General features: G+C 30.6%; 3 protein-coding genes across 3 annotated transcripts; 1 reads left to right on the plus strand and 2 right to left on the minus strand.

Annotated features, from left to right (window-relative positions):
- The first annotated feature begins 3,623 nt into the window (after window positions 1–3,623).
- Window positions 3,624–4,994, plus strand: LOC126553845 (uncharacterized). Its single transcript, XM_050208956.1, has one exon. It carries the CDS (start codon window positions 3,624–3,626, stop codon window positions 4,992–4,994), a length of 1,371 nt encoding a protein of 456 aa, XP_050064913.1.
- Window positions 4,995–6,107: 1,113 nt separating this feature from the next.
- LOC126553847 (zinc finger MYM-type protein 1-like) lies at window positions 6,108–7,520 on the minus strand. Its single transcript, XM_050208957.1, has 2 exons — window positions 6,901–7,520; window positions 6,108–6,588 (listed from the first exon to the last, which is right to left on the minus strand). The coding sequence occupies exons 1-2, from the start codon at window positions 7,518–7,520 to the stop codon at window positions 6,108–6,110; spliced, it is 1,101 nt and encodes a 366-aa protein (XP_050064914.1).
- Window positions 7,521–7,643: 123 nt separating this feature from the next.
- LOC126553848 (uncharacterized) lies at window positions 7,644–8,807 on the minus strand. Its single transcript, XM_050208958.1, has 3 exons — window positions 8,777–8,807; window positions 8,009–8,260; window positions 7,644–7,918 (listed from the first exon to the last, which is right to left on the minus strand). The coding sequence occupies exons 1-3, from the start codon at window positions 8,805–8,807 to the stop codon at window positions 7,644–7,646; spliced, it is 558 nt and encodes a 185-aa protein (XP_050064915.1).
- Between the last annotated feature and the right edge of the window lie 7,632 nt (window positions 8,808–16,439).

The raw sequence follows: 16,439 nt of genomic DNA on the forward strand, positions 1-16,439 counted from the left end.
GATTCCCAGTATTTTTTTTTTCAAACTGTAAATTCGTATTAACTATTTCGCTGTTGTATTTATATAATCTATCTCTGTCTACTGGTACTTTTCCAGCCGTCTGGAAAACAAGTTATATTACACCATTATGTGATGATATATCTAGTATAACAAATTATCGTCCAATCAGTCTAATTTCAATAATTCCAAAAATCTTTGAGTCAATTATATCAAAAAAAATTACTCCTTTGTTATCTCAATTAGTATGTGAAGACCAACATGGTTTTATAAGTGGTAAATCAACAACTACTAATCATTTAATCTTCTAATTGCTTCTAGATCCCTAGTCGACGTAATTTATACAGACTTTTCTAAAGCATTCTATAAGGTAAACCATTCTACACTTATATTTAAACTGTATAACATGGGTATTCAGGACCTATTTCTTTCGTGGATTTCATCCTATATATCAGACAGGAAACAAATTATAAAGTATAAAAGTTTCAAATCTAATCCTTTTATTGTATCATCCGGTGTTCCGCAGGGCTCTCATTTAGCTCCTTTATTATTCGTATTATTTATTAATGATTTAAATTCTTTACATTCAAGAAAACTACTTTTTGCCGATGACTTGAAACTATTTCGTCAAATAAATTCCCATAATGATGCAATTTTATTACAAAATGACTTGAATATACTGTTGGATTGGTGTGCTATTAATAAACTACCGTTGAATATGTAAAATATAATAAATAATGTAAAATTATATCTTTTACTAGATCTAGGGATCCACTTATAGCATCTTATAATATTAGTTTGTCTCAATTGTCACGTGTTCATGATATTAGTGATTTAGGTGTGATATTTGATTCTGTACTCACATATAATAAACACTTACTACATACGGTTAGGAAAGCCTTAATGATTATAGGGTTTATTACAAGAAATTGTAAGGATTTCACTAATCCTGCTGTTTTCAAAACATTATACACTACCTTACTCCGATCAAAATTGGAATACAACACTGTCGTTTGGTGTCTTATTTAAACTATCAAATTCAATGTTTAGATAATATCCAAAACCGTTTCCTTCGATTTATGGCATTCAAATGCAATTTAACCCGTATTCCTCATTCTGCTTATGAACCTCTATAACATTATTTTGATATTGGTAGTTTATCCGAACGAAGAAAAATATATGATATGAAATTTTAAGTTTTCTCAATTTGTATGTCTTTCAGTGTAGAACTAGATCCACCACAATGTTTTATGTTTTTATTCATAAAACTAATTATGGTTCTGCTTCTTCTATGAATAGGATAATGTCAATAGCAAATGATTTAAAAATTGATTTATTTAATTTTAATTCCTTTGAATTATTTAATAATTATGTAAAACACATTTTTCGTATTTAAATATGTTTTATAGTTTTATTATTATTGTATTATTACTGTGCTATTATTGTATTCTAACGTTTCAGTTATGAACTATATTATTCTAAATTATTGTAATTGGATTAATTGATCCGTTGAAAATAAATAAATAAATAAATAAAAATAGACCAGTAAGAGACAGATTTGGAAGACTCGAATTTTCGTTAATGGCAACCAACACTTTATTCAACGTAGGTATTTCATGCCTGTACCAGAACCCATGTATTTTTTGACAAATAACATTCTTATTGAAATCTTCAATTTACTCGATGATGGTAGATCTTGCTTTTTTTTTTTGTTTGGCGAACAAACTACTCCTTTTTGTCTGTAATCCCGAATTGTATTTTTTATAGTGGTTAAACCAATCCCTGTATCATTTGACAACGACATCATTATATCAATGTATTTCATTTTTGGCTGTTGAAGAAGATACTAAAAAAAGATAAAAAAGTATGTCATGACCGCTGATCCAGCTGATACAGCTGATATAGCTGATACACCGCCGCCGCCACCGCCATATCCACTACGTAACCGACAACAATTTTATGTTATCAGAAATCACTGTTATCATTTTCTTATCAAATGTTATCATATAATATTTTAATAACGTAAAGAAAATAATGTACAAAAAATCTGGTTTTAGAGTTACACCGTATACCCCGAAGACGCGTCTACTCTAACGCCATTTTTTTTTTTTTTTTTTCGTATGGCGTATTAAAGTCCGGGAGTAGGCCCGAAGGCCTAGTTCGGACGCCTATTTGGCAGAATTTCTAATGGGGCACCCGTAGGTTTCTGCCATGCCCCGGGGTGGGGGATGGCGGCACTTATTCTTCGGACACCGTGACTTGCCCGAAGAAAAATGCCACCCGGTGACCGCGGATCGATCCAGCGACCGGCTGCGCCGCAACCGACGCCTTAGATCGCACGGCCACCTCGTCCCCCTGTAACGCCATTGATAATTGTAATCAAAACTGTTGCACTTAAGAATAAAATATAATTTAATAATTATTGGGAACATTAGCATAAACATTAATACATCCGATCAAATGTCTTTAAGTTGTCGTATTATAATAGTGATACTTAATAGGGTCATAAATCATAAAGAATATCGACTTAAATTTTGTTACCCTCGTTTATGCTTACATAGCGTGACGGTGTTATTATATGAAAAACAATATTGAACTTGTCTTCCGAATCAAATCCAACCAGTGGCGCACAGTAAATTTTTCACAAGGGTGTCGAAAATATATATTTCGAGGTACCCACTGTCGTATACGCCGATTACTCGGACGTATACCAAAATAAAGTTAAACACAAAATAACGCAAAGTACTTTATTTGAAGTTTGAACACGACGTCCGGTGGTGATCGAGTCACACGATCACCACCACTGACCCCCTTTGCTGTCTTAGCTATCTATCTTATATATTACACTTACAATCGAATTACTATCGATTGTTTTACATTTTTCTATTACTACGTTAAATTTACAGTTTATAGACACTATGATTATTATGTAATTGTTATTTTAACCCGATTAATAAATTATTAAACAAATTTATTTACATTTCTTATTATTATATCTTGCTTACTATGCTAACTGTAATATAAAATTTACTGACACTGAATTGCACAATTGTTATTTTAACCTATTTGTGTGAATAATTAAGTATTGCTTAACTTATTGAATTTTGCTGTTTTACTTATTATCTATAGTTTTTCTTAACTTATTTCTTACGTACTAACATCTCTTATAAAATATTCATACATATAATACAACACCACCCACCGCCACTATAGTACGCGAGGCGAAAAGTGAGCCTCGATCGTCGAGCTCCAAGCGGTCATTTTTTCTGGTTTCAGGGGTTCTACGTTTGTGTGCAATGGAAACAGCTGCCGCGCATTTTAAAAACGGCAGGTGGTAATTTATTGTATAATTCATTGTATTTTGGAAACCAATTTATTTTCCTTTAGCAGTAGGCGCCAGTAGCTGCTGTTGCATACCACAATATTTTGTTAACGTTTGGTTAGTCATTCGGACATTCGAGATACGAGTTTACACGTGTTTTTATTCGCTTATTATCTACGTTTGTAATCATATTTCCCGCGTTCTTACGTGGTTGGTTTTTAAAGTGCGCGCTTTTAAAGTTTGAATGTTTGTAATATTTTAATTATTTCTTTAATAATTACTCGTATACAAAAATAGTTTTAAAATGGCATATCAAGACACACATTCTCAAACGAAGAAAGTTATTTTTCATGTTTATAATTATTTCAAAACATTGGCTGGTGACAAAGGTAAGCCAGAAATTAGTAATTTTTTTCGTCAAACTCGTGAAATGACTGCTGAAGCGTGTGGCGTAAGTCTTGCTTGTGTTAAACGAGTTTGTGCTGAAGGGAAAAAATTATCTGTGGGTGAAAATCAACTAGCAGCCGAACCTTCTTCATTTAAGTCTCCAAGGAAAACTTATAAACGTGCCAAACATATGACCAACTTGGACGATTTTGACAATGAAGTTGTCAGAAGAACAGTTCATAGTTTTTATGATGATGGTCAGTATCCAACTAGTGCAAAAATATTGGGAGCGTTGCATGAAAAAAATAATTATTCGGGTTCACAATGGTCCATGCGACATATTTTGCGTAGTTTGAATTTCAAATACAAAAAATGTAATGATGGGCGTAAATTTCTAATGGAAAGAAATGGTATTGTTTGTTCTCGGGTTAAGTTTTTGAGAAAAATGAACGAGTTTAGACGTAATAACGATACAAGGCCAATAGTTTACTTAGACGAAATATGGGTAAACCAAAATCATACGCTAGGACACATATGGCAAAACTCCGACAACACCGAAGGATTAAAAGTACCTATTGGTAAGGGCGGTCGGCTTATTGTGTGTCATGCTGGTTCACCTTCATTTGGTTTTGTCAAAAATTCAAAACTGGTTTTTCGTTGCAAGTCGGGATCGCAGGCTGGCTATCATTCTCAAATGAACGCCACCGTTTTTCAAAAATGGTTTATAGATATGTTGGGCAATTTAGAAGAACCTTGTATAATTGTAATGGATAATGCCACATACCATTCTACCTTAACAGAAGAATATCCTAAGGCAAATACTCAAAAGGCAGATGTACAAAAATGGTTACAAGACAAATCTGTAGACTTTTCTCCAGTAGAGACATTAAGCGAACTACGGGAAAAAGTCAAATTGACGATGCTAAAAGAAAAAAAATATAAATTGGACGAAATTGCACTTCAAATGGGCCATGAAGTGGTAAGACTTCCTCCTTACCACTGCCAATATAACCCAATCGAATTAATCTGGGCGCAAGTTAAGGGTAAAGTCGCGGAAAAAAATAACACCTTCAAAATGGCAGATATAGAAGTGTTAGTAAATAGTGCTTTAGATGCAGTCACAACAGAAGATTGGGCAAAATGTGGCGATCACTGCGATAAAATTCAAGAAGACGATTTGGTAAAAGAAGGATTAAGAGATGAAATTTTGGAGCCTATTATAATGACAATTAATCCCGACGACAGTTCTACTGACGAAGACGATGATGAAGACGATATGATTAATTAAAAAAAATGTATTATATGTATTACTTGTGTTATTTGTATTTTATTATGTTTTTTTTTATTATAATTTATTAAAAACATCTACATTACGTCGTTTGAAATAACTTTATAGGCGGGAAAACAGTAGGAATAGGTGGAGTAACCCTGACGAAAAACAGCCGCTTGGCGCGCGACGATCGCGGCTCACTTTTCGCCTTGCGTACTATAGTAAAATCTGAGTTTAGGCATGGCCTAACTCTTAATTCTTATTTTTAGGTGTTTTTGGTTTTTCTTACTAACAAAGATACTAAAAATAAAATTTAAAAAAAAAAGTCGGAAAGTGCGAGACCGCTCTGCTGTACATTAGGAGATGGGTGGACCTTGGACTAGGGAAGGTTACATTTGAATGCAATGATAGGTATCATTGTATACGAAAAACGATTCTGAACGGAGATGATTTGTCAGTCTAGGATAGATTATATTTTATTATTGCCATGTATTCTAATTTGAAACAAATATATTATTTTTCAATTAGGACGCATTTGCAAAAGGCATGGTTAATCAATTTTTCTAAAAACATTGCATGTAGTTATCATAATTCATAATACCTTATATTATCATACATAATATGTTTGAGGATAAATCGTTATCGTTACACGATTTCATAAAAATTTAAAACTCAAACGCTCAAAACATTTTTCCTATAATAACGCTTCAAATTTTCTCTATAGCTTTTTGAAGCAAAACTTAGTGTTGAATTTTTTAACGTTAGATATAAATACAAACAATTTTATGAATTTTGAACTACAAAATAATTTTAAATAGCTGAAAAATTGGCAGATAAAAGTATTTTTTAAAACAACTTACATAAAATAGGTTTTGTTAAATAGGATTAATTTATTATGAAAAAATTTGAATAACACATTTATTATTTAAATAATAATTAAATAAGCACCTACATCTTTAAATATATATATAACAGTTATTGTTTAGTAGAGCAAAGCTTTTTCCAGATGCACACTTAACTTGGCGAATTCATCAATAATATTATTTTTGTTAATAGGAATGTCAGCTTCACAGGACAATATCATTAAATTATCTAATCTTTCTTGGCACATAGTGCTTCGTAATTTATTTTTTATGATTGTGAGTTTGGAAAAAGTCCTTCAGGAGTAGTACTTGCTACCGGTAGTGTTAAGGCTATTTTTAAAGCAACATTAAGTGTTGGAAAGGTTGTATCTAAACCACTGATTCTAAGGACATTTAAAACAATACTTAGACTACATCCATTATTAGGAAGTTCATTAAATGGATGTTCAGTTTCTAAATTTGAATTATCAGAGTTCAAAGATGATGAAGTGTCTTCATGAATTTCATCGTTATTACTGTTATGTAATTTTGTTGGTATATACTTAATTTTTTCAAAACCAAAATAACATTTACAGAAATGTAAGTACTCTCTCCTAAGGTCTTCAACATTAATATATTTTTTATAAACATCTGCAAACACAGAAAATGCATCTCTAGGAAATGTTTGTAAGTCTTTTGATATTTCTTCAATACGTCGACGAGAAAATAGTGATATATCTTTGAATATACCAGAAGTTTGTTCAGTAAATCTAGATTCAATTTGAGTAATTGTTGTGTCATACGCTACAAAAAATGTATTTATTTTAAAATTGTCTAGTGGATTTTCAATTATTTCATCAGAAGCTAACTCTCCTGGTAATTGTGGAATTCGTTTAGTTCGCTTCTGAGGTAAAGGTTTAAAATTTTCATAAGACAATGTTGAAGATTTTTTGAAATTTTCGACTCATTAACAAAGTTATGAAATTTAAAATTACTTCGATAATTTTTTAATTCACTAATTTTTTTTTGAACCTCAGTAACAACACCTATCATATCAATATCTTTAGTTTGTAATAATTTACTTAGCAGCTTGGTGGAGACGTTTACGATCATTTGAATTATTTTCTGTTTGCAATACATCTAATGTTTCATAAAGTGCATCGAAAATGTCTATGACAGTATTAAGTGCATAGTCATGTGACCACCACATAGTGGTCTCCACTCTTTTCAATCGTTTTATACGTCGTTCATTTTTATATTTTTGTTTCTGACATTCTTCAAATAATGAAACTCGATTTTTACTGGAAGAAATGAAGTCATTAACTGATTCTAATATACCAAACATATTAATTGCATTTGTTGAACACTTCACTGCATCAATCACAACAAGGTTCAAACGGTGAGCATAACACCATATATAAACTGCTGAAGAGTTTTCATTTTTTATTAAAGCTTGAAGGCCTGAGTAAGTTCCACGCATATTACTAGCCCCATCATAAGACTGTCCAATTAGATTTTCTGTCCACTGTAAACTATTCTTGTCACATATACTTTTAAATACTAAAAACATATTCTGAGCAGATGTATTTGCACATTCTTGCATACATATTAGCCTTTCATTAATTACACCAGTTTCACTACTTATGTATCGAAGAACAAAAGAAAGCTGCTCTCTTTTAGAGTTATCAAACAATGTGTCCATCGTAACACTAAAAAATTTAGAATGCTTAACTTGACTTAAAATAAAGTTGCGAATATAGCTGGCAATACAATCTAAGAGTTGATTCTGTCTTCTCCATGAAATAAAGTCAAATTTGTTTTTGTTCTATTTATGTTGTTCAATATATGCTCCAAGAGGAGGATAGTACTTTCCCATTAAACACAGAAGGTCCTTGAAATTTCCTTTTATATAGTTAGTCCAATTTTCTTTATGACCTCTTAGAGCTAATGAGTGTTGTGCAAGATATAATAAACAATCAATTATAGACTCAACTACTAAACGATTAGCAGCCACTTGCTCATTTTTAGCTTTTATTAATGAAGGTAGTAGAGGTATGGATTGTTCTTCAATTTTAATTTTGATGCAAGCATCAATATGGTCTATTGATATCTCATGAGCCAAAATTCTTTATGATGCTTTATTCCAAGTTCTAAATCCTTCAATGACCCAGCATGGATTGGAATTTTTACCGACTAAAATACAATAGAGACAGACAATTTTATCTTTAATTTTAGAATAAGACATCCATTCTCTTATAGAAGAACTGCCATCTGGGAATATTTTGGTAAACCAAGACACTTGAAAACTTCTACCATTACGAACAGGAAACTTTCTTTCAGGCATATCTTCTTTCAGTGGTTGATGTGGACCCATACGCAAAATACACTTCCGTTTTTCATAAGAAAAAGGTGCTAACTTAATTAAATTCACTGGATCATTATCTGCATTTTTCAAATTCATTAAAAAAAATTAATAAACGTTAAATATTTTTTAGTATAAAAAATGTTATAATACTAGTTAAAAACTATATGTTAGTGCTAAGGTAATACTAAATAATTTAATTTACTAAACAGATAAAACAAAAAGGAATATAATTCCAAAATAAGACACTGACAATGAGTAATATAAATACTTTAACTCACTTTAATCCATGCAAAAACAATACTATTCATAAAAAACAAATACCTACTGAATTAATTAGCTAGCAGAATCCATTATTAATTTAAAATGTTAATATTACTTACCTATTACACAAACTGAATAAATAAGATAGCAGGATGATAAATAAGAAAAAATTGTAAAAAATAAAAACAACATATAATTACAAAAAATTAATACATAATACAAAAACACAAATATTAAACAAAAATAATCTATGTTAAACACAATGAACTTCATGATTTAAAATTATTTTATTAAGTACACATAAAATTGATCCACTACGTCAATGATTTTACCTGCTGGAACTAAATCAGTATTTAAGACCATATCAACATTTGTCAGCTCACTTTCTTTACCTAAAATCAAAACAATTTTATTCTTGATTCTTAGATTGTAAATTAAAAGAAATACAATTAATCAAAAAATCAAATTAAAACACCAATATTGAAACAGTAATATTGTTGCACAGTATTGTTGTATTATATGTATGAATATTTTATAAGAGATGTTAGTACGTAAGAAATAAGTTAAGAAAACTATAGATAATAAGTAAAACAGTAAAATTCAATAAGTTAAGCAATAGTTAATTATTCACAGAAATAGGTTAAAATAACAATTGTGCAATTCGGTGCCAGTAAACTTTATATTACAGTTAGCATAGTAAGCAAGATATAATAATAAGGAATGTAAATAAATTTGTTTAATAATTTACTAATCGGGTTAAAATAACAATTACACAATAATCATAGTATCTATAATTGTAAATTTAACGTAGTAATAGAAAAATGTAGAACAATCGATAGTAATTCGATTGTAAGTGTAATATATAAGTGAGATGGCTAAGACAGCAAAGGAGGTCAGTGGTGGTGATCGTGTGACTCGAGCACCACCGGACGTCGTGTTTAAATAAAGTTCTTCATTTGCGTTATTTTGTGTTTAACTTTATTTTGGTATACGTTCGAGTAATCGGCGTATACGACAAAGTGGCGCCCAACTCGTGGCTCGTTAATCTACGGCTTTCTTTTGTGTGTGTGTGTGTGTGTGTGTGTGTTTTGATTATACACGATTTTTCGAGAGATCAGTGTGTGTGTTGAGTATTAAGTACACGCGATATTTTTTTTCAGTTGTGTGTGTGTATGTTATAGATACACAATTTTTCGAGAGATCAGTGTGTGTGTTGAGTATTAAGTACACGCGAAATTTTTTAGATTTCTACAGTTGTGTGCGTTGAGTACACGCGAATTTTTTCAGTTGTGTGTGTGTGTGTGTGTTATAGATACACAATTTTTCGAGAGACCGAGAGTGTGTGTATGTGTGTAGTAAGTACACGCGAATTTTTTTTTTTGGGGATTTCTCCAATTGTGCGTATGCGATATAATATACGAAACCGATTTCCTTTTCTTTCTCTCAATCCAGCATTTGTGTGTGGAGTGATTATACACAATTTCGTCTGGATCTACAGTACATGTTTTCAGACAACGCAGCAAGGTTAGTACATATTATATATATATATTATTTTCATACCTTTAGATGAATGATTTAAAAACACCAAATCCGATCTTTCAATTACAATTAATATAGCAACAGAAATATATACAAAAAAGAAACCATTTCTAATACAATATTGTATCAATAAAATTAAAGTCAACTGGTAACACTAATGAATTGAGAGCTAGGCTTAGTAGATATTTAAAAGGCACTATAACATTGAACGACATAGATAATACCTTAAGTGAAGAGGAACGTAATTTAATTTTAATTGAGGCAAGGGCTAATAAAATCGATTTTAAGCAATTAGAAAGAGCAGCAGAAATATCCGAATCTAGCGATTCAAGCCCTGACATAATAAGTAAAGACAATAAATCAATTCCAGGCAGTTTTTCGGATATAACAAAAGATAACTTAAGATTATATGATAACCTAAATACCAGTACAAGTTCATTTTTAAATAAAACTGAAAGTATATTAGAAAACGCAAATACAACTTATCAAAATTTACAAAAAGAAAAACCTGAGACTTATCAAAATATATTTAAAGATCTTAACACCGATAATACTTCTAATAATATATATGAAAAATTAATTTTCAATCAAACAGAAAATAGTGAAAATAAGGAGGGACAGCTAATAAATTTAAATAAATCTACAAACAATTTTAATTCTAATGAAACAACAATATTCGATGACAAGAGTACAATAATAATAACAAATAAACAAACAAACAATAACTTAAATTCCGATATTCATTCTATTTCATTGAATAAAACAACACAAAAAATGAACGATAAAATCCTAATGATCAGACCAGACCATTTCTCGGGTAATGAGGATGTGAGAAAATATTTTAAGCAATATGAAAAAGCAGCAGATGTAAATGGTTGGAAGGACGAGGATAAAGTAAGATTTTTATCAGCCTTCGTAAAAGGTACAGCTAGTACATTTTTGGAGAATTTGGAGGACAAACATAATAATTGGACATGGAATAATTTGAAACAGGAGTTTCTCGACGATTTTCAACCAATTGGGTACGATACAATTTTAAAAGCTAGATTAGAAACTAGACGACAAGGAGATACAGAGTCTATAATGAGTTTTGTAACCGAAATAGAAAATATATGTAGACAATTAAATAAAAATATGAATGAAGACGAAATTTGCACATATATTTTAAAAGGATTAAAAGAAACAGTCTTACATGCGATTTCATTACATGACAATAGTAATTTAAAAGCATTAAAAAAAAATCTAAAGAAATTTGAACTGATGCAATTTCGAATCAATAATCGAGGAACAGAATTAAGTGATTATACTGAAATTCTTAATGAACATGTATCTCAACTAAATCAAAAAACAAGAGAAAAGGGAAAAGAAATTGATGAACTAAAAAGACAGTTAATAGAGAGAGATAGAGAATACAAGAGAGAGATAAACCAGCTAAGGGAAAATATTCAACAAATCAACATTACAGGAAGGAAAAATAAATCGGTAAATTTCGACGATGAAGAAATAAATAATCGATATAATAATAACAATTATAATTATAATGAAGACAGGGGAAGAAGTTATAGAACAGAAACAAACTATCGGGGACAACGACGTGAATACAGAGATAAGAGTCCATACCCAGAAAGAGTTAACTACAGAAGTAGAGAATCCAGCAGAAATAGACAATATGGTAGAGACAGATCACTTTCTAGAGAGAGACACTACTATAATAATATACAAAATGAGACTAACACAAATCAAGATTATGAAAGGAAACCAAGTTATAGATACGTTCAAAAAAATTATGAACACAGAGATAATTCACGTGATAGAGATCCTAACATAAATACAAACAACGGTAGAGGTTACAGAAACAGATCACATTCCAGAGATCGAGACAATTCTAGAGAGTACAATTACAGCAACAGACATCAATACAGCAGAGAACATAGTCGAGAAAAAACACCAGAACGATACAGGGGAGATCGCTATAGTAAGGAAGCTGAAAGAATTATATGTTATAGATGTGACGAAAAAGGTCACTATGCAGATAAGTGCACAAATACAAAAAACTAAAACTACCGGGTTGGATGAAAATTTCGGAAAATTAACTCGGGAAGAAAAAAAAACAATTAATAAAGAAAATAATACATATCTACACTTCGTAAAAAATTGGTACGAAAATAAAGCTATAAAATTTGAGTCAAATAAACAAGAAGAAACAATTAGGAAAAATAGAGTTTTATCAATAAAAGCACAATTTGAAAATAAAATAGAACATGCAATACTAGACACAGGTTCAAACATTTCATGTATAGAATATTCCTTAATAAAAAACAAAGAAGAAATTGTTCCAGAGAAGCAAACAATTATCACTAGTGCAAACGATTCTGAGTTAAAAAACATGGGAACGATATTATTAAAAATAAATATTCAAGGTACTGAATATGAAATAAAGGCATACGTACTTAAAGGCTTAACATGCAGGTTGTTATTAGGAAATAATTTTTGTCTAAAATACGGTCTAGTAATACATTTCAAAAAAAAAGAAATAAGTTTTTATACAGGAGATAATATAAATAATATAAAAATGGACAAGATTTGGGCCGAACACAATGGACCACCTACGATACTGTATAAAACAGAGAACGTAGATAAAATGACAAATGAACATATTATACAGAAAATAATAGTAACGGAAGACACCTTAATGCCACCCAAAATATTAACAAACATAAAAATTGAAACAAATATAGGTGCACTTGATGAACAGTCAGTTATTCACCCGGTGGACCGTTTAAGTCAGAAACACTACCTAAAACTGGAAACGAATAAAGTAGGGGAAAAAACCACAGAAATTCAACTATACAATTTTTCAAATTTATATACAAAGGTATACAAAGGTACCGTAATAGGAACAACAGAATATTATACAAAAAAAGACAATTTACTCACAATTAATAAAACAAATAACGATGTATGTGATAACCAAGGTACAATTATTAAAATTTCTTAAGACCTAACAAATGAACAGGCCGAAAAAGCAAAGGTTCTAATAAGGAAATTCCAACATTTATTTACTTCGGAACAATTGGATCTAAACTGTGCCAGAGTAGAGGAATGTGAAGTTAAATTAAGCTCGAAAGATCCGGTTTTTCAAGCGCCATACAGAGTATCTCCAAAGCAAAGAGAAAAGTTAAAAAAAATAATAAATGAAATGATTAATGCAGAATGCAGATATTATTGAACCAAGCAAAAGTAGCTACGCAGCACCCGTTTTTCTCATACCAAAAAAACAAAAAGGGGAATACCGGTTCCTAGTAGATTTTAGGAAACTCAATGAACAAACAATAAATGACAGGCACCCTATTCCACGAGCACAAGATATATTCAGAGCTCTAGAAGGGGCAAAATATTTTTCAACAGTTGACATGGCACATGGTTATTTTCAGGTCCCAGTAAGACAAGAAGATAGAGAAAAATTAGCATTTACAACGGATTTTGGATTATTTCAATTTAAACGAATACCACAGGGTTGGAAAAATTCAGCACCAATTTTTCAAAGAACAATTAACCAAATTTTTAGCGAATACCTATACAGATCAATAGTAGCTTATCTGGACGATATTTGTTGTTTCGCAGACGAATTCGAAAAAGCATTATATAATTTAGAGAAAATGTTCATCAGGTTAGACGAGACAGGACTAAAACTTAAAACGAATAAATGTTTTTTTTTTTCAATCTGAAATTGAGTTATTAGGGCACAAAATTTCTAAGCACGGATTAAAACCATTAGAAAGAAACATTGAAGCAGTAAAAAAATTTCCCAAACCAACTAAAATCAAGGATGTTAGGGCATTTATTGGATTATGTTCATACTATCGAAAATATATCAAAAATTTTTCAAAAATAGCAAATCCTTTAATAGACATAACAAAAAAAGATATTGGGTTCAAATGGGAAAAAGAACAAAAAACGCCTTTGAGGTACTAAAACATGCAATAATATCAGCCCCAGTATTGGCACATTTTAAAGAAGGAAGACCAATTTATATAACAACTGACGCATCATTGGAAGGACTAGGAGGAATACTGGAACAAGAGGACGAACAAGGAAAAAAAACACCCCATAGGTTACACTTCTAGAAAATTAAAAGGGGGGGGAATTTTTTCCACTACAGAGCTAGAAATGGCAGCAGTTTTTTTTGTAATTAACTATTTTCGGGAATACCTATTAGGAAGAGAGTTCATTGTATACAGTGATCATTCTAGTTTACAATATTTCAAAACAATGAAAAATCCTTCATCAAGAATAACGAAAAGCATTTTTAAATTAATCGAATATGACTTCACAATTAAACATAAAGCAGGATCAGCAAATTTAGCAGCAGACAGCCTCTCCAGGTTTCCTATAAATTTAACAGAGATAGAAAAACTAAATACGAATGTAGAAATCAGTATGGAGGATATTGAACTAGCACAAGCAGAAGATGAATTTTGCTCAAATATTTAAAAACACTAAAAGGGGAAGGAGAAGAAAATTTAAAAGAAAATCACGAAGATACTGTGAAAAAAAAAATATACTATATTACAAACAATGGAATAAAAATAATAATATACAGCTAAACCTACTAGTAATTCCAAGAAAATTAGTCAACATTGTACTAAAATCATATCATGAATCAATTTTTAGTGGGCATTCGGAATAACCAAGACAATTGCAAAATTAAAACAAAAATATCATTGGAATACAATGATAAAAGACACCACAGATTTTATTAAGTCTTGTATTTCTTGTCAACTATTAAAAACACCGGTCGGTAAAACATCAGGATTGCTACAACCAATACCTATAGATTCAGGAAAACCGTTACAAAGATTAACGTTCGATTATTTAGGACCACTACCACCATCCCACGGAAAGAAATACTTAATTGTGGCAACATGCAATGCAACAAAAATGGCTTTTGCAAAGGCAGTAGCAAATGCAACGGGAGCAGAAACAATAAATTTTCTTATGGATTTAATAACATCATACGGGGTCCCAAAATATTTTTGTAGCGACAGAGGCACACATTTTAAAAATAAAGAAGTAGAGGAAGCATGTAAAAGTTTAGGTATTGTTCAAATATTTTCTAGTGCATATCACCCACAGACGAACGGAATGACAGAACTAATGAACAAAATAATATGCAATAGTTTAACTCACTATGTTAATAAAAATCAAAAAGACTGGGTGTTGTATTATAAATTAGTGGTTTTTGCATACAATACATGCCCGAGCTCAAGGCTAAAAGTAAGCCCTTTCTTTCTATTGCATGGCATTGAGGCCAACCAACCGTTAGATAATAAGATTATACCCGACATTGACAATTTTAATCTAGCAAGCAAATCATTAGAAACATTGCAAGAAATTAGGAAAGAAATACCAAATATAATACAAAAAGAACAACAAACACAAAAATTAAATTACGATAAAACGCATAAAACTGTTAGCTACCTACCCGGTCAGAAAGTATTGATAAAATTCCAATTTCAGGAAGCAAACAAATCAAAAAAATTAGCATATAGGTATAGAGGACCTTTTAAAATAATTAAAAAGATATCTGACTAAATAAATAAGATAGAACTAATATAAAATGGAAAAACAACCACGGACGTCATACACGTACAAAGAATAAAACCTTTTACAGACAGAAAAAAACACATGTTAATATATATTAAAAAGTAAAACTATAAAAACTAATAATAATCAAATGATATAATTACATGTTTGTTTTAGAAATATGTTTCAGTTCATGATATTAATAATAGCAAGCGCCATCGCAGAGGAAGAAATAAGCATAACAATATCCTCAGGAGCTTTCTTCAATGAAGTACCAGAAGTAATAGTATATGAAAAAAGTATACCTCTTATATATACACAAAAACAATAATAGAAGAGGAAAATAACGTAGATAACTTATTAGAAGTAGAAAATTACTGCGAAAAAAAGAAAAATAGCTACTGCTACATTGTACAACAATCCCTAATCTTATTAAAAACCCTTAACATAAATATTAATGAAAACAAGAATCTGGAGAAATTAGCAGAAATAGTAGGAGATAGTAAAAAAAAAAAACAAGAAAAGAGGCATACAATTCATAGGAGATTTTTACAATTTTTGCTGTGATATAGCAACCGAAAAACAAATAAAAATTTTTATACAAACGAAGACAAACTAAAACAACAAGCTGACAAACTAAGGGACGTATTCGTATCAGATCACAAAGATCTAAACCAGATCACATCACAATTAAATAACTACACAGCTGCAACTAGTAACAAACTAGAAAATTTAAAAAATATCTTTAAAACATACCTTACCGAAGAAAAAAAAATGAATTAATGGAAAATACTAAAACTGATAAAGAGATAAAAGGGATGCAGGAAATAATCTTTAATACACTAGCAATAGTTATGAAAATTATAAATT

The sequence above is a fragment of the Aphis gossypii genome, unplaced genomic scaffold (genome assembly GCF_020184175.1).
Source record: "Aphis gossypii isolate Hap1 unplaced genomic scaffold, ASM2018417v2 Contig00341, whole genome shotgun sequence".
Classification (NCBI taxonomy): Eukaryota; Metazoa; Arthropoda; class Insecta; order Hemiptera; family Aphididae; genus Aphis; species Aphis gossypii.

Bases quoted from the DNA above. Each gene is read 5' to 3' on its own strand.
- LOC126553845 (XM_050208956.1), top strand. From the start codon at position 3,624: ATGGCATATCAAGACACACATTCTCAAACGAAGAAAGTTATTTTTCAT.
- LOC126553847 (XM_050208957.1), bottom strand. From the start codon at position 7,520: ATGGACACATTGTTTGATAACTCTAAAAGAGAGCAGCTTTCTTTTGTT. The intron at 6,589-6,900 runs GTAAATTATTAC...AATTGAATCTAG, and splicing joins CGTCTCCACCAAGCTGCTAA to ATTTACTGAACAAACTTCTG.
- LOC126553848 (XM_050208958.1), bottom strand. From the start codon at position 8,807: ATGGTCTTAAATACTGATTTAGTTCCAGCAG. The intron at 8,261-8,776 runs GTAAAATCATTG...TGAAAAATGCAG, and splicing joins TACTGATTTAGTTCCAGCAG to ATAATGATCCAGTGAATTTA. The intron at 7,919-8,008 runs GTAAAAATTCCA...AGATATCAATAG, and splicing joins TCTCTATTGTATTTTAGTCG to ACCATATTGATGCTTGCATC.